The sequence below is a fragment of the Podarcis melisellensis genome, assembly GCF_964234715.1.
Source record: "Podarcis melisellensis genome assembly, chromosome: 13".
NCBI lineage: Eukaryota > Metazoa > Chordata > Lepidosauria > Squamata > Lacertidae > Podarcis > Podarcis melisellensis.
Window position 1 is genome coordinate 54,584,245 of NC_138545.1, and position 25,771 is coordinate 54,610,015.

At 51.4% G+C, this 25,771-nt stretch overlaps 1 protein-coding gene across 5 annotated transcripts in view; it reads left to right on the forward strand.

Moving 5' to 3' along the window:
• The window catches only part of TRPV4 (transient receptor potential cation channel subfamily V member 4), a 45,396-nt gene extending 39,404 nt beyond the window's left edge, over positions 1-5,992 (forward strand). For 4 of the 5 annotated variants that reach the window (XM_081884585.1, XM_081884586.1, XM_081884588.1 and 1 more), the window contains 4 exons: positions 1,493-1,809; positions 2,705-2,832; positions 4,122-4,243; positions 5,202-5,992. In XM_081884585.1, the coding sequence (XP_081740711.1) occupies positions 1,493-1,809; positions 2,705-2,832; positions 4,122-4,243; positions 5,202-5,359 (725 nt within the window). In that variant the 3' untranslated portion in view covers positions 5,360-5,992. The remainder of the gene's footprint in view (positions 1-1,492; positions 1,810-2,704; positions 2,833-4,121; positions 4,244-5,201) is intronic. The other variant, XR_014162327.1, reaches the window with a different exon arrangement.
• The last annotated feature ends 19,779 nt before the right edge of the window (positions 5,993-25,771 follow it).

Below are 25,771 nucleotides of genomic sequence, written 5' to 3' on the forward strand. Positions count from 1 at the left end.
CTGAATAATGCTTTCTATAGGGTAAGGTAGGGGTGCTGGGGACGAGTTTATGGAATTAAGGGGAGAGCCACTGGGATAGAATATATTGGGGTGGGGGGCACTTTCCATATTTTCCCAAACACTTTCCATATTTTCCCACTCTGGTCACCCTCAGGATTGTGTTGCATTGCCACATTTTGGTCGCTATTTAAAATCATTTGGAGAAGCATTTTTAAAAATGGTCCTGTTCAAAAGAAGTGGGATGACCTAGTGTTGCTATTTTCTGCCCACCTAAAGCTGAGATTTGAATTTTGCATGCTCAATAGAGTGAATTTTCATGCTCAAATTGGTTGAATTTTTTCTGGTGCTCAGTCGGCAGGCAGGTTTAATTCCTATAGATAAACATTTGGAGTTTGATGACAGGCTTGGTATTTTTAAACCTTGTTCCTCCCCCCTCCCAGCTTCTAAATCCAACAATATTTAAAACTAGAAGCACTGCTGTAAAAAAATATTCAAAGAAGGGACAACACCACTTTGAGTGCCTTCAGACATTGTGAATATTGTGCAAATTTTCCTGAGGTTAGAACTCCTGCCCTGTTTTCTGATTAGCCCTCTGCACGCCATGCCTGTTGCTGTGAACTATGGCTTTGTGACCAATATGTGCTAAATTTCATTCATGCTGGGGGGCGGGAGGCCCGAAAATCGGCGCCATTTTTGTTTTTTGCTGGAATCAAATAACACATTAGTTTTCTGGCAGTGGCTTTTACATCATGTGAAAGCCCAAATATGAGGCAGAAATTGAGCAGTTAGGAAAACTTCAGGAAAATGGGAGGTGGTGTGGCGCAGTGGTTAGAGTGTTGGGATCGGACCTGGGAGACCAGAGTTTGAATCCCCACTTGGCCATGAAGCTCACTGGGTGACTCTCATCCTCACCTACCTCACAGGATTATTGAGGGAGTTAAAGGAGGAGGAGGAGGAGGAGGAGGAGGAGGAGGAGGAGGAGGGGGAGGAGGAGGAGGGGGGGAGGAGGAGGGGGGGAGGAGGAGGGGGGGAGGAGGAGGAGGGGGGGAGGAGGAGGAGGAGGAGGAGGAGGAGGAGGAGGAGGGGGAGGAGGAGGACGAGGGGGAGGAGGGGGAGGAGGGGGAGGAGGGGGGGGAGGGGGAGACCCGTGCACCTTGAGCTCCTTGGAGAAAAAAAGGTGGAATATAAATTCAGTGATGAAATGACAATAAGAATAAAATGGACTAAACTGTCCTATGAATGCAGCTTTTGAAGTGTGACTGGATTTGGGACTGTTTAGCCTTGACACCACGTTCTCAGCCAGAGGAAGGCGACGTGGTGCCCTCCAGATCATTTAGACTCCAGCTCCCATCAGCCCCAGTCAGCCAATGGCCAGTGCTCTGTGTGCAGCACCCAGAGGGCCCCTGGATGGTAACTCCTGGCCTAGCAGCTCTCCCAGAGGAGACTCCCCTGGCTAGTGCAACTGCTCAGTGCCTCCTTGGCTTTCCTGCAGCGCTGGTCTCCCTGCTGAACCCCTGCCCCAGCAGCGAGGCCTGCAACGAGGAGCGCTCCAACTGCACAGCCCCTGCCTACCCTTCCTGCCGGGACAGCAAGACCTTCAGCAATTTCCTCCTGGACCTCTTCAAGCTGACCATCGGAATGGGGGACCTGGAGATGATCGAGAACGCCAAGTACCCTGGGGTCTTTGTCATCCTCCTTGTCACCTACATCATCCTCACCTTCGTCCTTTTGCTGAACATGCTGATCGCCCTCATGGGGGAGACCGTGGGGCAGGTGTCCAAAGAGAGCAAGCAGATCTGGAAGCTGCAGGTAGGCGAGTCGCTGCGGTGGAGTCAGCCGGTGGGCTTGCAAAGGGCCCAGAACACGCCTTGATGCTCTGGAACCGCCCCTGTGCTCGTGAATGCAATGCAATTTAACTGTCTTGAGTTCTGAATTCTAAGCTGCTGTAACCCACCCTGGAATCTGCTAGTGAAGGGCAGGTAACAAATGTCATAAATGATAATAATAGGTTGAAGTTTCATAGCCTGGGAATGGGAAGCTTGCATCTCTTCCATTGCTTCTAGACTTGAACTCCCATCCTGCTTGATTGGGGCAGAGGGGAGCCCTGCAAGAGGGCCCCCGGTTCCCCATTCAGATCTAAATCAAAGCCTGGACAAAACCCAGTTGTAAGGGAGTGGCTTAGTAAAAGGCAGTGTACTGTCAAAACAATACAAGAAATCACAGGTTTGCAATGCGGGATTCCTTTATCATTTCTTGGAAAAAATTAGTATGATTTGAGAAATTTGGAGCTTTATAGTGTAGGCAAAAGTTGTAGAAGACATTATGGTGGGGATTTGTTGCTGATGTTTGTTTTTTGCTGTTTTCATGAATAGTATGAAATTGAGTTTGAATAAGGTTGATTCCAACAAATGGACTTTCTCGTGTGGTTTGGCTCCATGCTAAGATGACCTCAGCATTGGTAGCATCCAAAAAGGCTGCAGAGGCAATAGATCACTTCCGACAACATAGTTTTGACTTGCTATAATTCAAATACTAAAAAAAAAACCAAAACAATTTAACAAGTTCTTTGCACCAAGTGGGTTGCCTGAATTGCCCTTGGATTAGCCTGAGGGTGTCATCCTGAGACTGACATCTGGATCAGTAGAGCCACTGAAACCCGGTCAGGAGTGGACTCTCATACTTCTCCTGACTTCTCTGCTTGCAGTGGGCGACCACCATTCTGGATATTGAGAGGTTCTTCCCCGTGTTTGTCAGGAAAGCCTTCCGCTCAGGAGAGATGGTCACTGTTGGGAAGTCCTTGGATGGGACGCCGGACCGGAGGTGGTGTTTCAGGTAAGGGTGAAAGTCCCCAGGGGAGAGGGAGATGTTGACTAAATGCTTTCCATTTCTGGATTAGGCCCTTGAGCCAGAGTTGTCTGCTGGAAATTCTGCACCAGTCTGGGTGACAAACCAAATTTTGCCCCAAGGTAAACCTCCCCCCACCTTGGGTGTCAGCAGGCATTGCCCGTGCCCTCGCAACCACCTATCTCGTCGCACCCATGAGGACTAGGCACTTGAGATACTCAGGGAACTGCATCCTGGATTAGGGTTACCTTTTCTGCACTCCTACAGGCACACAGGTGCACCTAGTGCTATTTTTCTAGAAAAAGAGGCCCCAGAACGTGCCACGAACGCCTCCCTTGTTCTCTTAGAATGGCAATGGTGCCCCCTTGAGAGGTGCCGGAACTGAGTTCTGGTCAGTTCCGGCTGAAAAAAACCTCGGGTGCACCCATTCTGACACGCACAGCCTTCCTTTTTGCCTCAGCAAATGCTGCGGGTTCTGGACGCTTTGCAGAAAGCCTTACATCAGCAGAGAGAGATCTTTCCAACATTTAGAAGGTGCTCTCCAAAATGGAATCTTTTTTCTTTTTTGTATTCTGCCCTATAATTTTAAGACCAGGGCAGGCAATGCCTGTTTTAAATTAGACAGCACTTCCAAACATCTGTTTTTTGTCAGTACCCTTCATGGTGCGGAGAGAGCAACGTAGGGATATAGGAGAGCCAGAAGTGAGGGGTGTTTGGGATGGCATTGGAGTGGTGGGGTGAGGATTTAGACCCTGAACCAGGTCTGAAGCTTTGAGGGAAGATGGTCCCAGGCCCTTTCTTGGCACAGGAGTGCAGAACATTGCCTTCTGCAGAGAGTCAGATCTCACTGACTGGCTCCCCAGAGTTTCAGAGAGGGAGCCTTTCCCAGCCCTCCCTGGAGATGCTGCTGGAGACTGAACATTCAAGGAAGATGTTCCGCTCTGGAGCGACATGCCTTGCCTGCCCGCCCTTATCACATTGATGCCCCACCATTTTCTCCAAGATGCTCAAGGTGGCAGACGTGGCTCTCTTCCTCCCCATTTTATCGTCACAGCCACCCTGTGAGGTAGGTGAGGCCAAGAGACTGTGACAGTCCCAAGGTCACACTGTGAGTTTTAAAGTTGAGCAGGGAGCCCTAGTCCAGCACTCTAACCACTCTATAGTACTGTCCAGGTCTGCTAAACCAGGTCTGCTAAACATTTCAGACCGCCCAGGATGACCTTTCTCTCCCCACTCCCCCTGCCAATGCCTCAAATGCCACAATGCTTCTTTCCTAGAGTGGACGAGGTGAACTGGTCTCACTGGAACCAGAACTTGGGCATCATCAATGAGGACCCTGGCAAGAGTGACACCTACCAGTACTATGGCTTTTCCCACACAGTGGGCCGCCTCCGCAGAGGTAGGTGCTGCTGATTGCAGGAGGGGGGGGCTGGAAGGGGTCACGGGTTGGGGGGCATTCTGGAAGCAGGCGCTGTCAGCTTGCTCACAGGAGAGTGGGGTGCTTCTAGAGCCTGCACGGAGGAACCTGCTCCCGCAAGAGGCAGCAATGCCCCCCCCCACTTGGATGGCTTCAAAAGAGACAGGACAAATTCATGGAAGAGGATGAGGCTTCCAGCGGCTGCGCTGACTCTGCAGTTGGTGGCAGGAAGGATTTCCAATGCCAGTTGCTGGAGATGAGAGCTAAAGAGGCTCTGGCAACTGGATGGGGCATGTGATCCACTGCTTTGCCATCCTGGAGCCCTGCAGCAGATCTCCGTGGTTGGGAGTTGTAGTTCTAAACACCTGGAAGGCACCAGGTTGGTAGAAACAGCAAAAGTGTTGCTGGGGGGATGAAGAAGTCCAGAGGCAGCTGTCCTGCCCCAAATCAGAGGCACTTGGTGCTGGAGGCTGTGCAGAACCCAGGGAGGGGGCTGGGCAGGCTTCTCTTCTCTGCCCAAGTGGAACGGTGGAGGCCAAGCCTCCTTTGTGGGGAACGGCTGAGGGATTTGGGAAGGTTTTGCCTGGAGAAGAGGAGACTGAAAGAAGGACAGGATAGGATAGCTGCCTTCAATCATCTGAAGAACCGTCACCTAGAAGATGGAGCCCACTTGTCTTCTCCTGCTCCAGAGGGTGGGATCCAAACCAATGCACTCAAATGGCAAAGTGGGAGATCCCAACGAAACATTAGGGAGAACTTTCTGACAGTGAGAGCTGTTGGACAGTGGAATGGACAACCTCGGACTCTCCTTCCCTGGAGGTGTTTAAGCAGAGATTGGATGGCCACCTGTCATGTATGATCTAGTTGAGATTCCTGCATTGAGGGAATTGGACTAACCCTACAGTGTTGTGATTCTGTGATTCTTTTTCTCTCCCTGTAGATCGGTGGTCCACCGTGGTGCCGCGGGTGGTGGAGCTGAACAAGAACTCGCAGCCAGATGAGGTGGTGGTTCCCCTGGACAGCATGCGTTCACCTGCGGCAAATGAGCACAAGCCCAGCTACCCCCAGAGTTGGAGAAAGGAGGACTCCCACATCTAATGGATGCGCAAGGAGCAGGGGCAGAGGGAGCTGGTCTCTGGACTGGGATCAAGAAGCTGCCCAGCCTCTTTGCCACTGCAAGCGCTTGGCGGGCACAGCACCGCTTGGACCCCGTGTGTAGGGAGCTTCCTCTTGCTCCTGCACCTTCACGCGAGGGTCCCGCTTGTAGTCTGCAGAATGTGGCCCACCTGCCTCCTCCAGAGCAGCGTGCAGGGGGAGGAGCCTTCCCCAGGTTATCAACTTGAGGTGGACAGCAGAGGCACATCTTTATGGGTTTGCTTTTGAACACAAAAAACAGAGTTGTCACGATACCAAATTATGCGCCAGTGGGTGGAAGCTGCAGAGGCTGGTGACTGGGAACATCATCCTGTGCGGTCAGGCTACGAACTCCATGGCGCTGACGTTACAGGAGGCCGGGTGGCGACAGTGACTCTTGCGGGGGCTGTTTGAAGTGGCCAGTGACTCCTGGAGTGGCTCTTTGCATCCAAGCGGGCTCTAAATTCAGGGTTAACTTCTGTGATGCTGAGCCGGGGCAAATGGCCCAAGGGCTGCTGCATTTCTTACTCCAAATAGTTTTATTTGCACAAGGTTTTATCTGATTATTTATTTAGTAATAAAAGCCAAAGTATGTCAGCTGCCCCCCCTTGTCTTGCCTGGTGGAGAGAGTGGGGTGCAAGCGTGCAACAGGCAGGGAGTCTGCCGGGTCACTGTGAGCAAGTTACACTGCTGCACCTCACCCCATGTTGGGCCCCCTCAGCCCAAGGAGGCCTCTTTCTCCCTCTCAGCTGCTCGGAAAACCCAAAGTTTCTTTGTGCCATTTTTTATCCAGAGACACTGTTCTTCCAAATAGATCTGCTTAGTCTGCCCCCCCCAACAGCTGCTGAGTTTGTGAGCAGCACAATCATGTGGTCCTATGCTTAGAAATAGTGCAGGGGTTGTGTGTGCCAGGGATGGGGAGCCTGTGGCCCTCCAGATGTTGTTGGACTCCCAACTCCAATGGTCAGGGATGGTGGACGTTGCAGTCCATCAACATCAGGAGGCCTACAGGCTTCCTCATCCGCATTCTGGACTTTGGGACCCTGCCTGGTAAAAAGCTTCTGCTAAAACAATGCAGTTCTGAGGTGGTTGATTCTAGCAAGACCTGCACCACCCTGGTCCAGCTGATGGGGTGGTGGGGCTCAGCTGCATGCTGCCATTCCCAGAATCAGAATACTAGAATCAGATAATGGTCCAACTCCCTGCAATACAGGACATCACAGCTAAAGAATCCCTGACAGACGGCCATCAAACATCTGCTTAAAAACCTCCAATGAAGGAGAGTCCTCCACCTTCCCAGGGAGTCTGTTCCACTCTTGAACAGCTCTTACTCTCCTTAATGCTTAGTCAGAATCTCCTTTCTTGTAAGTGGATTCCATTGGTTTGGATCCTCCCCTCCAGAGCAGGGGAAAACAAGCTTGCCCCCCCTTCCACGTGGCAACCATGCAGATGGTTGAAGGTGGCTCCCTTCTCCAGGCTGAACATGCCCAACTCCCTCAACCGTAGGCAAAATTATTTGGCAAAACTGTAGTTTTAGTTTTGTCACAGGATTTGCAGGCGGAGATGCCACTCCTAGTTCAGCCTGCATAGCAGCTTTAGTTAAAGGGCAACAAATGGGCAGGAAAAAATAACCCCACATCCAAGTGGGGGGGCAGTCTGGCATCCGTGGTGTACAGTGAAGTTTTAAAATCAGATCTAGGGCAGAAGAAGACATTACCCTTAGCAGCTCACAGCAAAGCCTCTGCATTGCTATGGAGCGGGGGGGGGGGGGTTGCTGCCTATTAGAATGGTTAAGAAATATTGCTTAATAATATATTAACCGTTGAAATAAATACTTGAGCAATAGCTCACAGCCTTGGACAGGAGCACACAGTGTCAGCCTGCAACTGCAACTCTGAGCCACAAGGGGGCAGTGCAGCCCCGGGTACAGTCTCTGCTGGGATCCATTTAAAGAGAGAGCCGTTCTGCTGGTGCTTCCTCAGCTTGTGGCAGGCAGGCATCCAACAGGTATGGCATTCCCATGACCGCTTGGAGCTGACACCTGTTAAAGCAGGGCTAGGGAGTCAAGCCGTGGGCTTTGGACTGCCTCTCCCATTGCCCCCTCCGCGCTGGCCAAGCTGTCTGGGGCTTCAGTCCCAACAACATTTGGAGGGACCACGGGTTCCCCACCCCTGCCAGGGAAGAGAGATGGTCCCTCTGAGCATGTGCAGAGTGCCTTTCCCAACCAGCAAGCAGCTTTCTTTGAGAGTTGCTCTAGGGCAGCACTGGGTGCATTTCCATCACAGGCACAGAAGTGCCATTCTGCTGAAAGGAATCCCACCACAGTACTTCACCTGTCAGCTCCCCCATAAGCCCCCCCCCGGGTTTGTGTCCTGATGGTTTGGCAATGGGGGAGGAAGAGGAGTGAGACGGACGTGGGGATCCAAGGGCTGAGGAGGCAGCATCTTAAGCCAACGAAAGTCAATTACTGCTGGGGGTCACAATGGCGCTTTGTCACGTTGAAGCATGACAGGCGCCTGGGCGATGATGGAGCGCAGCATAAATCGCCCGCGTCAGGGGAGTCTGCCGGCAATGGACTAAGCAAGTGATGTGAAATTGCAGAGTAAATATTCCAAGGAAGGCTCCCTCCCTCTCTCTCTCCTCGGTAAGCAGTTGACTAGCCCAAAGCGCAGTAGAGGAAAACTCCGAATTGCATCTTTACAGCTCCAGCGTTAATCTCATTTTTGACACTGATGAGGATTTTCTCAGTTGCTCTCTTAAAGGAGACCTGGGAAGAGGCTGACAGCCTGCTTCTAACAAGGCTCGGGGCTGATGTGTGGGAACACGTGTTGATTTCTGAAGGGAGCGCTGGCTCTTGGAAGAGTTCTAAAGCAGAGATCTATCTGGGGCTTAACAGCTTGGCCTGCTGAACAATGCAGTGAGACGCAAAAGGTTGCACATTATTCCGCCAGCCAAACTGCTGCAATAAAAATAAATACATAGGTGATGCATTAGTACAGTATTGGACACATTTGACTCTGGTCAGAGCAACACCCTCACCCCAGCAGCTGAGCAGCCACTTTTACCACCCTGCACTCAGAATCCTGAAAATGTAAAATAAAACGGCTTCAGGGGGCACCTGAGATTAGAATCCTAGAATTGGAAGGGACCTCAGATTCCATTGGTTTGGATCCTCCCCTCCAGAGCAGGGGAAAACAAGCTTGCCCCCCCTTCCACGTGGCAGCCATGCAGATGGTTGAAGGTGGCCCCCTTCTCCAGGCTGAACATGCCCAACTCCCTCAACCATTGTCAAATTTATTTGGCAAAACTGTAGTTTTAGTTTTTAGTTTCAGTCCATTCTGCTGCAACGCAGGAACAGATTGTAGGGGATTCATTAACAAGCCTGATTGCCTCTCCTGGAATTTGATGGCCTCTGCAGCTACTGCTTCTGCTGCCCAAACAAGTTGTCTCCAGTTTGGTCATGCGTGGCCTAATTGCCCAGTAATTGAGAACACCGGGGCTTCCAGAGGACGTGAAGTAGGTCTTTCTTCGTCCCCCAACCCAGGCAGGGCTTAAGCATCTGTCCCAAGCAGGCCTCAGTCCACTTGGGGGACATTGGGAAACGATGTATTTGATTTCTAGGATAGAGAGAAAGATGCCAGGGAGATTTATTGCCCGCAGTCACAAGTGCCCAGAGCCCAAGTGCAACAGGTCCCTCCTGCTACTGAAGGCCACGGACCAGATCGTTTTGCCAAGAGAAGCTTTTCTCCCTCGTCACACTAGACCTTGAGGACGTCCAACGAAAGCGAATGTTGGGAGACTGAGGACAGAGGAGGAAAGAAAGGACTTCTTCATGTTCCACAGAGAGAAGGGCACTCGCTGCCGCAGCAGCGGAAGAGGACTGGACCAGTTCCCAGAGGATGGGCTATGGAGGACTCTGGGCTCTGCCTCCCCCAGGGCCTCTTGCGCTCTCCTGGAGGCGCCTGGGGGCCACTGCGGGGACCGGAGGCTGGACGACATGCCCCCCCCGCCTCATCCAGCAGTTGAGAGAAAGGGGGGGGGGCAGCGGTGAAGAGAGCAGGGAGCAGCTTGGTTTCTGAAGCTGCTTTTCATTTTTCAAGAAATGGATTCTCCAGCATTCATTGCAAGACAATAAAAACAGCTGACAATAAGCACTGCAGTAATGAACGCTTCAGGAGCGGAGGTAATTGTTCAATTAAGATTAACACATTACCAAAGTCCCATATTCTCTCCCCGCCCCCCCCCCCAGCTCTTTATTCTCCTATTGTAATTTAAGAACGTCAAGAAGGGATTTAAAAGCCCCGCCTGTCAATGCAACACACAATCGTTTTTATTATCATCGGATCCCTCCCATTTCCCCTCCCCTGGCATAACAAAGCGAGACAGACTGATGGGGGAGGCAGGAAGATCAGAGGGAAGAAAGGGGGTGCTTAATGCAGGAGCCAAAGACAGAGGGAGAGAAGGGGGGGCAGAGAAGTTGCTGCCGTCCACATTCTCACTTCTGCAAAACTCTGAAGGGGAAGGGAGGGGGTCCTCCCCTGATTTTGCTTCCCCAACTTAAATTAGGGCTGCCGTGTTAAATTGATTCATTGGCTCCACTGATGCACACAACTTTTTGACAAAAAGCCCCCCCCCAAATGGTCAGATTTGTTTCTTTGTTTTTAAGTGTGTTTTTTTAAGAACCATCTCTCTCTTAGGCTTAAAACCAGCTTAAAACACAACTAGGTCGTTCTTTTTCTCAATCGAAGCCAGTTTTGGGGAAAAGGCATTGAAATGCAGCTATTTCATAGGCAACAAAAGGATGGACACCAGATAGATATGAATCGGGGCCAACATTGTGTGTCCACCCCTTTCCAAGCCAGCGGATGCGGAGTAAACGGGAGTGTGTTCATAGCCTTAGAGTAAAATCCAAAAAAGTACTTTTTTGCTTCAGAACTGTTGGCTTACTCATGCGTAGATTTACGCAGATGTAGATTAGTCAGTCAACTGAAACTCCTAATTAAGGGACTTGGGCCCCACCTGCAACCTCTGTTTAACGCAGTATCATACCACTTTAATCAGAAACAAGGAATCCCAGGCACTGTAGTTTGTTCAGGGGGCTGAGTTGTGAGGCGGCACCCCCTCCCCTCCCCTCGCCCCTCCCAGAGTTCTCTAGGGGAAGGTGGCATGTTCAACCAATTTGAAAATTGTAACTCTGAAAGGGGAATAAGCTACTGTGACTGCTTTAAAGGTGTGGGGCAGATGGGGCCCAAGTCCCTTAATTAGGAGTTTCAGTTGACTTGGGGGGGGCAAGATTTATTTAATGGAGCAACAGCCTTAACCCTTGCAATGCTTTTTCACTGGGGAGCCCACGGTGTGTGTGTGTGTGTGTGTGTGTGTGTGTGTGTGTGTGTGTGAAGAGCACCCGCTGTGTCAGGTTGTGAGATAAAGCCTTCATGGGACACAAGTCTGAGCCTCTAAGAGCCTGTGAAAAGAGGTCTGGGGGCTCAATGTAGTGAACCCTGATGCCTAGGAAACACCACAAAGCCTCTGGGACTGCAGTGGGGGTTTATTTTCGCCAGTTCTGGCCAGTTCCTGGGATTTGTGGCAGGTGAAAGGTGTTACCCTGGGGATGTTTCCTGGGCCCCTCCCCCTTGGCCTGGGCCAAGCGCGCACATTCCAGGCCACAGTCAATATGATGTCTATTGCCCCAAGGCCACAAAAATGGCGCTGCATTAACAGTCCTGGGTAATAAACAAGTATCGACATCTTCTATAGTCAGTGCAGGAGTGAACTGACCTTTGCAGCCCATGCTAAATTGACACACAGCAAAAGCCAGCACAACCCCCCCCCCCCAGCAGGAGAGAGAGCAAGGGGACGGGAGACTTTAACGGGAATATAGAAGAGTGGTTTTTTTAAATGCAGGCTCTGCTTGTTATGAGAAAGTACTTGAATACTGAATGATGACATCACCCCATGGATTGAAAGCACTGCGATGACACTTTAAATGCCACGGCTTCCCTCAAGGAATTCTGGGAGGTGAGAATTATTAGGGGGCGCCTGTTCTCCTCCCAGAGTGGTCTAACACTCAATTCCTCTTCCAAGGGAACGCTGGGAATTGTAGCTCTTTGAAGGTAACAGGCACCTCCGAATGGCTCTCAGCACCCTTAACAAACTACAGCTCCCAGGTTCCTTTGGGAGAAGTCGTGCCTGTCTAAAAGAGCATCATAGCGCTTCAGATACATGGCCTAATGCAGAAGATCACGCGATGCTGCCTTAAACCAAGTCAACCCATCTTCCCCCACCTGGCACACCACCCATGTTTTGGATTACAACTCCCCCCCCCTTGAAACCCCCAATTCAAAAGACCTGCAGCCACCAGCCAGCGCTGACAGACCTGCTCACCCCAAACAAAGGAGGAGTCAGAGACAGCTTGCAGTTGAGCAAATGCCAAGCACAGCGGCAAATTTATTTTTAGATAAATTTGAAGGTTAATTTTGGAAACGAACATTCAATCAAAGTGAGAGATGAATGGAGGCTCCCCCTCCCCGTTTAAATTATTTTCTGAGCTGTGCAGTTTTACAGTAGCTGCCTCCTGAGACCTGCTTTATCAGATGCTTCCCTTGAAATTATTTTTATCCTCCTGACTGTATTTTGATCAGGCCAGGTCTGCAGGGGGAAAATGCTGCTATCCCCTGGCAGGTTATAAAGCCTCGCAACTCTTGGCTTGGCAAGAGAGAGTTGGATGCTTGGGAGATAAATGAGAAATGTCCCCGAGATACATCCGCCTTCTGGGCTACTTCCTGCCAGCTTCCACCTGCCTTGACACCATCAATACTTCTGCTTATTTTGCTAAGTTTCTAAACCTCTGGAGGTTTCTAAACCTCACCTGCCAGGGATTCTTTAGCATTGTGATTCCTGCATTGCAGGGGGCTGGACTAGATGACCCTTGGTAGTCCCTTCCAACTTTACGGTTCTGTTAATCCTCTCCGGGAGGGAATGTGGGTGTTCTGGCCCTCACCAATGCCCCTCCGCTGGCCCTTGCAGCTTGCGACCCCCTCCCCTTAGATCTCCTCCCAGTCTCCCTGATGGAGAAACTGCCATGGTGTGCCTCTGCTCCTTGTCAGCGCAGGAGGCAGCCTGGCCTGCTTGGCGTTGGTGCCAGCAAAGGCAGGCAGTGGGTGGCAGAGCTCAGGGGCCAGTGGGGGGGGGGAGCAAGATGTGCCTTCCATTTTCCAAAGGAGGGAACTTTTTAAACACAGCCAGCAAACTCACAGGCATTTTCCAGAGCTGTGCCATATGTCGGGAGCTGCTCTGAGGATTCTCATTGGTTGCTCCCCACTTCAAAGGGGCAGATTAATGGAGGAAGAGACTCTGAGATGAAACAGTCAGCTGGGGCTGGAGACTGGGGAGAGATCAAAGAGAACTGACATTAGACACACGGGCAGGGGAGTCAAGTCAGCCCAAGCTCAGGGGCTCCTCCGGCTCCCAACTCCGTTCAGGCACCCTGGCTGCAATATCTGGTCCTACCTTTCAGGCCAGGGATGCATTTGGATGGGGCTACTGTGTAGAAAGCGCTTGTAGCCCTGACCTGGCAGGAACCAGGCTGCCCTTCCCACTGCCAACCAGGCTGGAATGGTGCATTGGGCAGAGCCCTGGGCAGTCACCTGCTGACTTCCCACCTGTTCCTGCAAAGATAAGGCCAAACAATTTTGATTTTTGGTCAAAATAAATATACATAATAGGAGTCTCAGGAGCTGACCCACTGGCCCATCTATCTCAATATTGTCCACACTGAGTGGAGCAGCTCTCCAGGGCTCCCAGTCGCTCCCAGCCCTCCCTGGAGATGCCAGCGGGGATTGAAAGTGGGCCCTTCTGCATGCCAAGCAAGTGCTCTGCTGCTGAGCTACAGCTCTCCCCAGTAAAGTTATAACCCTGCAAACCAGGGAACAGCAGCCGTGTTCCTGATGCGGAGCCTCAGCCATGGCCAGTGGGGGCACAATCCTCACCCCGCCCCCACCAGAGCAGCTCTGAGATCTAGGCCAGCAGCTCTGCAAAGTTCAAAGGAGTCTGCAAAGCCAGCCTGCTTATGGCTTTCCTGCCAGTAACTCTCCTAATGCAGGTAATGAGATTTCTGCGTATGCAATGCAGCCTAAAGGCCTCAGCTCTGGCAGGGGAGTCAAGTCCCATCTGTGGGGCCAAGGGTAAGGAGGGAGGGCAGCCACCCACCCGCTGCCTTTGCCCCTGGGTGTGCCAGAGGAGAGACCAGCTTCTCATGAGTGCCAGGGAACGTCATGCCAGCACAGAGACACCAGACACACTTCTCAACTGGCAGCAGACAAGCATTTGCCTTGGGTTGGCTGGCTGGCAAGCGGTGAGTTTCAGGGCTTGGGCTGAAATGCCCCCTGAACACCAGGCACCTAAGCGGGGTGACGTTAGTTTAACAGGATTTGCAGCATAATGTGCTTAGGAAGGAGGGCATGTGTGCGCAGCTTGGGGGAATAAATAACCCATTTTGACGGCTGTCGAATGTCACCAGAAAGCTGCCTGGAAGGGTGGGGAAGGAGCCCATGGCAGCAGTGGTGGGAGAGGCAGGAAGCAGAGGGCATCTCACCCGCTCTGCCCAAAGACCAGCTTCATCCAGGCCCGGAACTGCCTCCATAACAAGTCCACAAGCAGGACCCAAGCACAACGGGGCACACAGGTATTCAGAAGAGGGCAGCATGTTTTGCATCATCTAAACATTGGGGGTGGGTGGTTTTAGAACATGTGAATTTGCGTAAAATTTGCATATGGCAATTTACATGCCTCCTTTTCTTCAGGGTTCATTATTGGGCTGGGCAGCCCTTCAAATGCAGGGCTGCCCTCTGATGGCCTTTCAAAAAAGAGGAGCGTCCCCTGCAGAGGAGGCCCCAGCAGTCACTGTGCGGCTGGACAAGGCAAGGGAATGTTTGGGTGCATCTTAGGATGAGTGCCAAAGTGGAACCCAGCCCACAATAACATGCCCTCCAACATTCCTCAGGTAAAAATAGGGACATTGCTCACTCCCCCGCAACTGACCCTCCTCGACCCCCCATTTTCGCCCCCCCGGCATTTCCTATCAGAAGAAGGGCGAGTGTCACCACCACGACACCGATGGGACACAGCACACCTGATCTCCGCCATCCTGAGAAAACACTTTAATTCTGATTTTATGTTATCCTTTGGTAGATTAGCAAAAATAAAAACACTCCAATAAATGCATTTTATAAAGGGATAAGATTAGATGTGGATGCACAAAGCTTTTTTCTTTTTTAAAAACCAAGCCTCCTTGCTCTCCGCTGTTCTTCCCGTCCAGGGCAGCTCTGCCCGCTGCCTGCACCTCACATCCTGCAGGGCTGGGCCTTGGCAGCGGCAGCCTCCTCCTCCTCCTCGCTTGCTCTCCATTGGCTGCTATCAGCTGCCCAAGGAAGGCGGCTGGCCGGGGCGACCGTGGAGAGGCACCAGGATGCTCCCCTGCAGCCCCCACCGTTGAGGACCAGCTCACCCTCCGCAGCTCTGGCAGGGGAAACAGGGACATTCCAGGATCAATTCAGAATCTGGGATGGCTTCTGTAATCGCTGGACTGTCCCTGGGAAATAGCGACACTTGGAGGGTATGCAATCAAGTTGGTTAATGTGCCACAGCAGGACTCTGCTGCTTTTGCTGCACGGGAACAATGCTGTCCCCTTCTGGAAGTTGTTAGCATGCAAACAAGTTGCTCAGCCTGTACCTTTGATTGCTAGCCCTGTGCATGACCAGTGCCATTCAAAAAGGTACCCAAAGGTTGGGTTTTTGTTTGATTATTTTAATTTTATTTTATTGCATTTACACCCTACCTTTTCCTCCAAGGAGCTCAAGGTGGCACATGTGGCTCCCCCCCATCTCATTTAATCCCCCCAACAACCCTGTGCAGCAAGTCAGGGTGATAGGCAGTGAGTGGCACGCAAGGTCACCCAGGGAGCTTCATGGCCAAGGGAAGATTTGAACCCTTGCCAGGGTCCCTGCCAGGTTCTAGCCTGACACTACTAACCACTACACTGCACTGGCTCATGTGCTTGCGGACTGTGGTGAGGAGACCGGGGAGCAGGAAAGAGAGGCTAATCTGTGCAGGGGGGGGGGCGGACTCTGCTCTTGTAGATTAATTAACGTAAAAGCCCAAGGCTAAGACCTTGTACATGCAGCATTAACCTGGATCCAGACAGGCCTGCTCACCTTCCTTCCTTCCTTCCCTCCCTCCCTCCCTCCTTCATTCTTTAGTTTTTCTTGCCAGAAGGATGAAACGCAGTGCCTGGCAGAATTTATAGGGTCAGAGGACAGCTTCATCATACCTGGGTTGCCTCTTCTAGGAGATTCATTACAGGCGTATTCTCCCGTCTCCAGGGCCCCCTCCGGAAGTGAGACCCAAGGCAGCAAAGGAACTGAACCAGCTCAGAGGCTGATCCCACAGTAAATCAGATGTCATTCTACAAATGTAACTGGAGAAAAGTGTTCTCCATCTTCTTTTCTGTAGGATCAGAAAAGCCCAGTCTTTCCATTGCAGCGACAGACCTGCTTTCCTGCTTGAGAAAGAGAAAAAGCCTTTCATTCGCAGAGCTGGGCTGGCTGAACCCTTAAGAGCCCAGAGCCTTAGAGACTTGCTGCTGCTTCCTCCTGTCTCAGAACCAGATAAACATCACCTGTTTCTATCAGCCACAGAAGGAAGGCCCCCTTGCAAAATCCTTTTTCTCTTAGTGTGACAGGTGGGTGTACTGAGCCTGTTCCTGTCTTGGTTTGCACCATGCACCTTCACCGGAAGAGAGCATTTTCTTGCACCCTGTGGAGTCAATAGGGGATAGTGCTTTGCTGGCATCCTGCTGACTGGAGGAACGGTGTAATTCTGCTCCCTGTATGAGGCAAAATTGGAAGCCCATCCTCTGCACTTGCCCATCTGTTGGGAATCTGTGGGAAGAAGCATTTAGCAAGACGGGGCGGGGGGGGGGAGCACATTGCTAGCACCAGATATTGTTCAGAAATGTATGTATAAGGATACAAGTTATTTTTCAACAAATTAAATAATGAAGCAGCCACCCAGAGTGGCTGGGGTAACCCAGTCAGATAGGTGGAGTACAAGTAATAAATTAATATATTGTTGTTGCTGTTAAACAGCCTCAAACGAAAAACTGTTTTCATTTGCTGAATCCTCAGAGGAGATAGTGCTTTGCTTGCACCTGCTGCCTGAGTGTTCTATGACGCTACAGGGCACCAGGAGTTTGGGAGCGACGTGACGCCAGGATGCTGATGTTGAGGCACAGCTTTGCTTGTCCAGAACATCTGGATCAGGAGAGGCTGTAAAACTATCCTATTTCTCCGATGCAGACGGTTAAGAATACATTCCCCACAAGGTCTACTGAAGTTTGCTTTTAACTTCTTTTGGTTTTCAACTTCTTTTTAACTTTTTGTGATTTATTGTTTGGTTTTATGCTTTGATACTGTTGCAAATCGCTCTGATATACTTTTATGATAGAGGTATATAAATATTTCCATTTAAAAAAATTAAATTGGGAAGTTCATAGAACAGAATCGTAGAGTTGGAAGGGATCCCAAGGGTCATCTAGTCCAACCTCTTGCAATGCACCACTGGTCCGTGTGGCTCAGTATTGTCTACACTGACTGGCAGCGGCTCTCCAGGACTGCAGGGGGGGTCAACCCGGGGACCTTCTGCATGCCAAGCAGCTGCTCCCCCAAAGGAGTTGCCTTATTCCGGTGCAGCTCCTCAGTGTCTTCACGGACTGGCAGCGGCTCTCCAGGATTGCAGACAAAGAGCCTTTCCCAGCCCTGCTTGGAGACACCTGGGGCTGAGGGGGTGGAGGGCTCTTTGCATGCCCAGCAGCTGCTCCCAGTGGCGTAGCGTGGGTTGTCAGCACCCGGGGCAAGGCAAGTAATTTGCGCCCCCTAACCCGTGGATTTTAGCAGGGGGCAGAGAGCTGCGAGTGCGAGCGCGCCCCCCCCAGATGTTGCGCCCGGTGCGGCCGACCCCCCTGCACCCCCTCGCTACGCCACTGGCTGCTCCCCCCAGCTGTTCTTACTGCCCAGCTTGGGCCAAGCGAGCGCGGCTTTGGCTCACAGCGCTTGATGTGGCAACACTGAACCGAGTGGCTGTCTCTGGCCGTGAGAAACTCCTCCAGCCTCCATTTCCCCCGTTTCCTCCGCAGAATGCAGCACCTCCAGTGTCTTTTATTCGCCTCTCTCCCCCCTGACATATTTTTTTAAAAAAAATCTAAGCAAATATTTTTCCTGAAGACAATTTAATTTGAACATGCCACAAGGCAGTCAGATCTCTTGCGCTGATTTCTCTCCCCCAGCCCCTCCCCCCCTGTAGCACGAGCCTCAGTGAAATTCCCCCCTTTGTGCCAATCCTTCTTTGTTCCCTTGATTGGCTGTCATGGTGGCTACAGTGCCACTGAGTGAGTGCTTCCTTCCCAGCTTGCCATAAATATCCAGAGAAACACCGGGAGCCGGAGTTACAGGAGGCGCGCGGGGAGAGGCCATAGTCCTTCTTTCTCCTGCGCCCTCCAGAAGGACTAGCCTGCGTCCCCCACCTCCTCCTCCTCCTCCTCCTCCTCCTCTCCTCACCTGGAGAGCATTCCCACCCGGCCTCCTGCTGGGTCTCCTGAACACGGAGCAGAGCAGAGACATTCAAAGTAGAGCGGGAAGGAACCTCCAGGGCCATCTGGTCCAGCCCCCTGCAAGGCAGGAATCACAGCCAATAAGAAAGTAAAAGAAGCTGGGGAATTGAATGCAGAGATGTGGGGAAGTCATGTGCAAATTCTCCGCTTCCCCACAAGCAAAGTCAGAGCAGGCGTGATATCAGCATGTAGCATGGCGTGTGCACATGGCATGCCCACGTCGCCTGGCAGCGCCCCCCACAATTGCGGGGGCAAGCTGGTGCACTTGCTTCATTGGATGTCCATGATGCTTCTCAACTCAGCCACCACAGCAGGAACAAACCTTTCCCTGGCACAACTCTTGGCCTGGCATCCAGTGCAGCAGTTAAAGGGCTGCCCTTTCTTCCATCTTTAGGCTGCAAGAGTGGGACCGGATTGGGTCCTGTGTCTTCCTAGTGTGAGGAGGAAGCCTTTGGCCCCTCTATGGGCTGCATGAAAAGCAACTGCTGAAATGAGAGACTTCCCCATTGCACCCCTGCTAGTGAGATCCGCAGGCCCTCCAAGGCTTAGCCATTTCCCCCCAGCTGCCCTTGAAATGTTCCTACTTGGTAAGGCGGAGGAGGAAGTGGGTTGCTTGATGCATCTGGGAGGAACAAGGGTAGGAAGAGAATCAGATTTCCCTGCTGAGAGATTGTCCTGGGAGGGGACCTCTTCTAGAGGATAAGAAGTCTGCCCAAATTGCAGCCATGGGATCCAGGGACATTTCCCATAGTGGAGGCAAGGGTTAATCACGGCAATGGAAACCCTTCCCTTGACCCTGGGATCAGAGGTGGATTTAGCAGAGTTCAGTCCACTGGGCACAGAGCCTCGGGGGTTCTGCAAGGCACCGAGGCGGTGGAATTTGAGACCCTAAGGTCTGCCACTGCTGGGATGGTGTGCATGTGGACTGTACTGAATGAAGACAAAGCACTCTGCATGCACCTAAGAGCAAGTGTCACATCAGGCTCCTGGCATGCATTGTGTGTGTTCTACATGCCCAAACCACACAGTGCATAGTTGAGAGGGTAAGACAAATTCACGGAGGGCAAGGCTACCAATGGCAATGAGCCGTGATGGCTCTATATACATCAGCCTCTGAATGCCTTTCACTGGACATCATGATAAGACTACTGCCCTTCTGTCCTGCTTCTCGACAGAGACCATTAAGTGAACAAAACCTCGCTGCGCTTTACATAAAAAATATAAAATATACATAAAAAACAGATATAAGATTTATCAAAATAGAGTTGAAAAATCTGGTTGGCCACTGTGAAAAAGATCACATGAGACTAGATCAAAAAGATCACATGAGACTAGATCAGCCTGTCTCAACCTTGGGTCGCCAGATGTTCTCGAACTACAGCTCCCATCATCCCTGGCCAATGGCTATGCTGGGTAAGAAGGATGGGAGCTGTAGTCCAACCACGTCTGGCGAAGGTTGCAAAAGGCTGAACTAGATAGACCTTTGGCCTGCACCACTGCTAAACTGGTACTTTCAGCACCCATCCTTTGTATAGTTGGCAAGGGCCACACGGCTCAGTGGGTACATCATCTGCTCTGCATGCAGAAGGTCCGTCTCCACCCCCTGCAGCATCTCCAGGCAGGGCTTCCTAAAACCAGGTTCCACAGAGCCAGGGTCCGACTTGGTGCAAGGCACCTTCCTGTGTTCCTCCTGCCGTTACCTCTGCCATCTCCAGTGGGGAAGTTGGCAATGGCCAAGGAAGATTATCCTGGTGAGAGAGACATGCCGTCCTGTGTGACTGTTGAAATGGACATTTCTCTGCTGCTTGATTCCCCCCCCCCTTTCTCATATTTTACATTTATAGCTCACCTTCCTTCTGTCCTGGAACCCGAAGCAGTTCCCACCCAGGCACTGACCAGACCCAGACACAAGTACACATGATGTTCTTACAGCATCTAACTAGATGCCTTTGAAAAGCTGCCCTGCCGGCTCCGACTGCAGCCAAGTGGTGGCCATACGCATGCGCTGTTTTCCTGGGCCATGTTCTGACCCTCTTTCCAAGAAGTCTGAAGCCGTTTTCTGCCAGCAGAGGGACACCCAGACTCTACAGGATTTCTCAGGATTCCTGGCTCATCTGCCTTCCGCTCTCCATGCAGAGCATGAAATTTGAAGACAGGTTGTTATGTGTGCAAGGAAAGACAAATGGAGGCAATTTTGAGGAGCATCCCACAGGCGCAGCCGTTGCCCAGATTTAGAATAACCTTTGTGTGAGCAGCAGCACCACCCCTCTTCCAAGAAAGGGGAGCGCTTGGGAATTGGGAGGCTCATGTGGGGAGAGGAGAAGACATCACACAAAGCCTACCTCTCCTGGTAGTAAGCACATATTTTCATCCATGCCAGTCTCTCCCCTTCAAGGCCACGGCATAAAAACAAGTAAACAGAAATGAAGAGAGCGCACCAGACTCCCTCCTCTCAGGATCAGAAAGCCCCGATTCAACAAAATCACCTCTGGGGCTTTTGTGCATCATTTCAGCCAAGGGCCCATTTTTCAGCTTAAAAGACCATGAAACGCCCCACCCCTTTTTAGGTGCTGCCACATTTCCATCTGAGGTCTTTATTTGGAAGAGGTGCCGCTTTCTTCCTCTGGACGATAAAGCGAGAGGCAGTATGGGAAAGTCTCGCCCTCAAAGCGAGAGTCCTGCCAGCCTCCCAAGCGCAAAAGCTTTTCTGCGAGGCCAGAGGCCCCCATAATGGCACACCATATGCCGCATCAGGGGGAGGACAAGGGCGTGAGTGATAGCAGCCCTGCGCCGAAACCTCTTTGGCATTTAATACTATTATCCCCAATGCAAGGAGCTCATTGTTTGGGGCAGTAATCTGCCCGCTTGCCCACAGCGGATGGGGTCATGGCAGGGAGAAGGCGCTGTTTCAGCTGCCTGGGAACCCCAGAGGACAGACCCTGCAGGGAGCAAGAAGGAAGGAGCCTGCTGGCCAATCCCCCCCCCCCCAAGACAAAAAAATAACACTCCTCCATCACAGCTTTTCCTGACAGGAGATAAATTCACCTCAGAGAGAAAGTGTCTTGGGGTGTGGGGAGGAAGCTTGTGGTCTTTGTCTTAAGAAAAGGAGCACAAGGGGTTTTTTTTTAGAGGATGACATGGCTGTGTGTCTTTGGGGGGGGGGCATATCCAGACCACCAGCTGGATCTGAAAACCCACTTCAAGAGCCGGCATAGAGAGTCCTGCTGTTTGGCAAAAAGCTCCACTTCTTATGCATCATATAAATTATCTATTGACCTTTGCGGTTGCCAAGGAAATGCCCTGGACTCTTAATCCTTTCAGAAGATAAATAAAAGCCGCCCTATGTCCCAAAGTCAACGGAAAAAGGGGTTTGGGGGATCATTTTCTAAAGGGAAATAACACCACAAGGCGGGAGAGAAAACTGTTTTGTAATGATTCACCATTATAAAATTTTCCTTGGTGTGGTAAAACTGTGGTAGACGGACCTCTATCATTGAAGAATTCGCCATCTATTTTCTGTTTTTTCATCCAAACAATGAACAGGGGTGGCAACACTAGCAGAGGCAGCTCAGCATTCAGTGTTGACACTTTCTTCTAATTTACACATTATTCTGAGGAGTTACAATGCAAGCTTATCTGGAGCAAAACATGAGGGAAATCAGTGTTTTAATTATGGGGTCAATAGTGAATCAAGCAAGGCACAGCTAAGAGAAGCAAAATCTCACAAAGAAAGAGAAGGGGATTAGGAAATGTTGAAGAAAACACAGCTTCCAAATTGTGGTAATATTTTGCATGACTAGAGAGAGGGAGCACATGAGGGGAACAGCAAAACTAAAAAATGAGGGGTGATGTCTTATGCCGTACGAATCTTCAGAATGTCAATAAATCAAGTTATAGAAAAACCCTCCCTGCAAAAGTTCAACACTTCCTTATGAAGACTCATTTCCAAATAAAATGACACACTGGGGAAAATCTGACACACCAGAAGTTTGACAGAGGATCCATCTTCAGCCCCCTTCCTTGGGGTGATCTGGCTCTCCCCTGCGGTCAGTAAGGGCAGAAGCGGTCTGCTCCCCGCCTGGGCACCCACATGTGCTTTGGTGACTCTCCTGTGTGAGTGTCTGGGGGCCCTGCTCCTTCCTGCCACTCACCAGTTGCTGTTACTGCTGGAGGGGTGCAGAGTGCTTTTAAAATGTTTTTTTAAAAAATTCTTTTGATTTTTTTTGTATGTGGGGGTGGGTGGGGGCGGGATGGATGTTTATTGGGCCTGGGAATTTGTTTGATTTTATGTTTTTGTAATTTTTACTGTTTTTTGTTTGTATTGTTTTATTGGTTTGTTTTTTTTTAAGGTGTTATTTTGTTCTTAAGGGGAGGGGTCAGGGCTGCCGGGGAGTAGGTCCCAGCCAACAAAATGGCTGGGGCATGTTCTACGGGGGGGGGGGGGAATGCACTGGGACAATCTCAGTGATCACGGGTAGGAGGAGTTATGCTAAGACCAGACCAGAGGAGGCAGGTTTAGTCGTTGTCTGAGGACTATCCCTGCCTCCGGGTCTGGTCCTGACCGGATGGATACTAGAATCAGCAAGGGATACCCACATGACCTGAAGGTGCTGCTGTGCAATGCCAGGTCAATGATTCATAAGACCACCGCCATCCATGACTTGATCATGGATGGAGGACTTGATCTGGCATGTGTAACAGAGACTTGGTTGGATGAAGCAGATGGGCCTGTCCTTGCCGCTGCTTGTCCACCAGGTTTCTCTTACGCACAGCAACCCAGGTCATGTGGGCAGGGAGGGGGGGTTGCAGTGATTTTTAGGAAGTCATTAGTCTGCACCAGGCGTCCTAATGGGAAGACCCAGTTCTCTGAGTGCATGTTCTGGAAGTTGGGCAATAGGGGCAGTACAGGATTCCTTTTGGTGTACCGACCTCCCCGCTGCACCAAGGATTCCCTGCCCGAGCTGCTTCAGGTCGTAGCGCTTTCAGGTCGTAGCGCTTTTTCGTAAAAGCGAAACAAAAGAAGTGCCATGCTCAGATCACTTCCTGGTGCAACTGGACTTCTCTGCGACCCATCCCCTCTGCAGGGAGGTGGGACCAATTCAGATGGTCCTCCCCCGCCACTTAATGGATCCAAATGGTTTCCAGAGAGTGGTAGGGGATGCTTTATCCCATGTTGATGGCCTTTCAGCCGATTCCCTGGTGGCCCGCTGGAATGTGGAGCTAACCAGGGCTATTGACTGTTTGGCTCCGAAGCACCCTCTCCGATTGCATGGAGCCCGGGCAGCCCCGTGGTTTTCCACGGATCTGAGGACAATGAAACAATTGTTGAGACGGCTAGAGCGCCGGTGGCGGATATCTCATTCCGAATCTGACCGGACACAGGTTAGAGCTCAACGTCAAGCCTACCAAGTGGCAATAGCGACAGCGAAGAAGACTTTCTTTGCCGCCTCTATTGCATCTGCAGAAAACAGCAGCAGGAGACTTTTTCAGGTGGTTCACAATTTAGCGGAACCACCTGCGACATCGGGGCCCAGTACAGGCCACATGATCTCCTGCAATGATTTTGCAAAGTTTTTGCAGATAAAATCGCTCAGATTCGGGAAAAAGTAGACTCCACCGTGGAAGCAGGGCCAGGGCGGGAGAGTGCTAGATCAGGTTGTGTGGGATCAATTCCAATCTGTTACCTCCGAGGATGTGGACAGGCCGCTTGGACAAGTGAAGCCAACCACCTGTCTCCTGGATCCTTGCCAATCCTGGATTATAAAAGCTAGCTGGGAAGGACTGGGCGATGGGCTTCGTGGGGTGGTGACTGCTTCCCTCCGTGAGGGAGCCTTCCCAGACCCGCTGAAAGAGGCGGTTATCAAACCGCTTCTTAAAAAACCATCTTTAGATGCGGCCACGATGGCCAATTATCTCAAATCTTCCATTCTTGGGCAAGGTGATTGAGCGAGTGGTTGCTGAACAACTCCAGGCACGCCTGGAAGAAGCGGACCATTTGGATCCCTTCCAGTCGGGATTCAGGCCTCATCATGGGACCGAAACTGCCTTGGTCGCACTGGTTGATGATCTCCGGCGGGCTAGGGACAAAGGTGAGAGCTGTTTCCTAGTTCTGCTGGATCTCTCAGCGGCGTTTGATACCATCGACCATAACGTCCTTCTGGACCGTCTTGAGGGGCTGGGAGCTGGGGGCACTGTCATACAGTGGTTCCGCTCCTTCCTCCTGGGCCGTGTTCAGAAAGTGGTGGTGGGGGATGAGTGTTCAGACCCCTGGCCGCTCACTTGTGGGGTGGCTCAGGGTTCTGTCCTCTCCCCCATGCTTTTCAACATTTACATGCAGCCGCTGGGAGAGATCATCAGGAGGTTTGGGCTGGGTGTTCATCAGTATGCGGATGATACCCAGCTCTACCTCTCTTTTAAATCAGAACCAGTGAAGGCGGTGAAGGTCCTGTGTGAGTGTCTGGAAGCGGTTGGAGGATGGATGGTGGCTAACGGATTGATGTTGAATCCTGACAAGACAGAAGTACTGTTTTGGGGGGACAGGAGGCGGGCAGGTGTGGAGGATTCCCTGGTCCTGAATGGGGTAACTGTGCCCCTGAAGGACCAGGTGTGCAGCCTGGGAGTTATTTTGGACTCACAGCTGTCCATGGAGGCACAGGTCAAATCTGTATCCAGGGCAGCTGTTTACCAGCTCCATCTGGTACGTAGGCTGAGACCCTATCTGCCTGCAGACTGTCTCGCCAGAGTGGTGCATGCTCTGGTTATCTCCTGCTTGGACTACTGCAATGCGCTCTACGTGGGGCTACCTTTGAAGGTGACCCGGAAACTACAACTAATCCAGAACGCGGCAGCTAGACTGGTGACTGGGGGCGGCTGCCGAGACCATATAACACCAGTCTTGAAAGACCTACATTGGCTCCTAGTATGTTTCCGAGCACAATTCAAAGTGTTGGTGCTGACCTTTAAAGCCCTAAACGGCCTCGGTCCAGTATATCTGAAGGAGTGTCTCTTCCCCCATCGTTCTGCCCAGACACTGAGGTCCAGCTCTGAGGGCCTTCTGGCGGTTCCCTCACTGCGAGAGGCCAAGTTACAGGGAACCAGGCAGAGGGCCTTTTCGGTAGTGGCGCCCGCCCTGTGGAACGCCCTCCCATCAGATGTCAAAGCGATAAACAACTACCTGACATTCAGAAGACATCTGAAGGCAGCCCTGTTCAGGGAAGTTTTTAATATGTGACATTTTAGTGTATTTTTCATCTTTGTTGGAAGTTGCCCAGAGTGGCTGGGGAGGCCCAGCCAGATGGGCGGGGTACAAACAAGAAATTATTATTATTATTATTATTATTATTATTATTATTATTATTATTATTAGGCTGTGGGGCTCCCCAATGCTTCCTCAAGCACCAAGTGCATCTAGGGAGACCCAGGCAGGCCTGCTTCTTCTGCTGAAATGGGTGGGAAACTTCCTTTGTGGACGGAGGAACTCCATGTGGCCAAGGGCGCTCCCACCAGGGGGGCCAAGGGGGTCCCCCCCTCCGTGTGACTTGCCCTGCTTCCTCCCCCCGCCCACTGAAGAACAGGAAGGGAGAGCAAAAGGTATACAAGCAAATTCCAGAACCAGACAGCCAGTGAAAGCCCAGGTTTAATTTTCTTTTTGGTGGTGGTGGGGGTGGTGGGTGGGGGGGGGTAGAGAAAAAAGAAAGACAACATCCAGAGA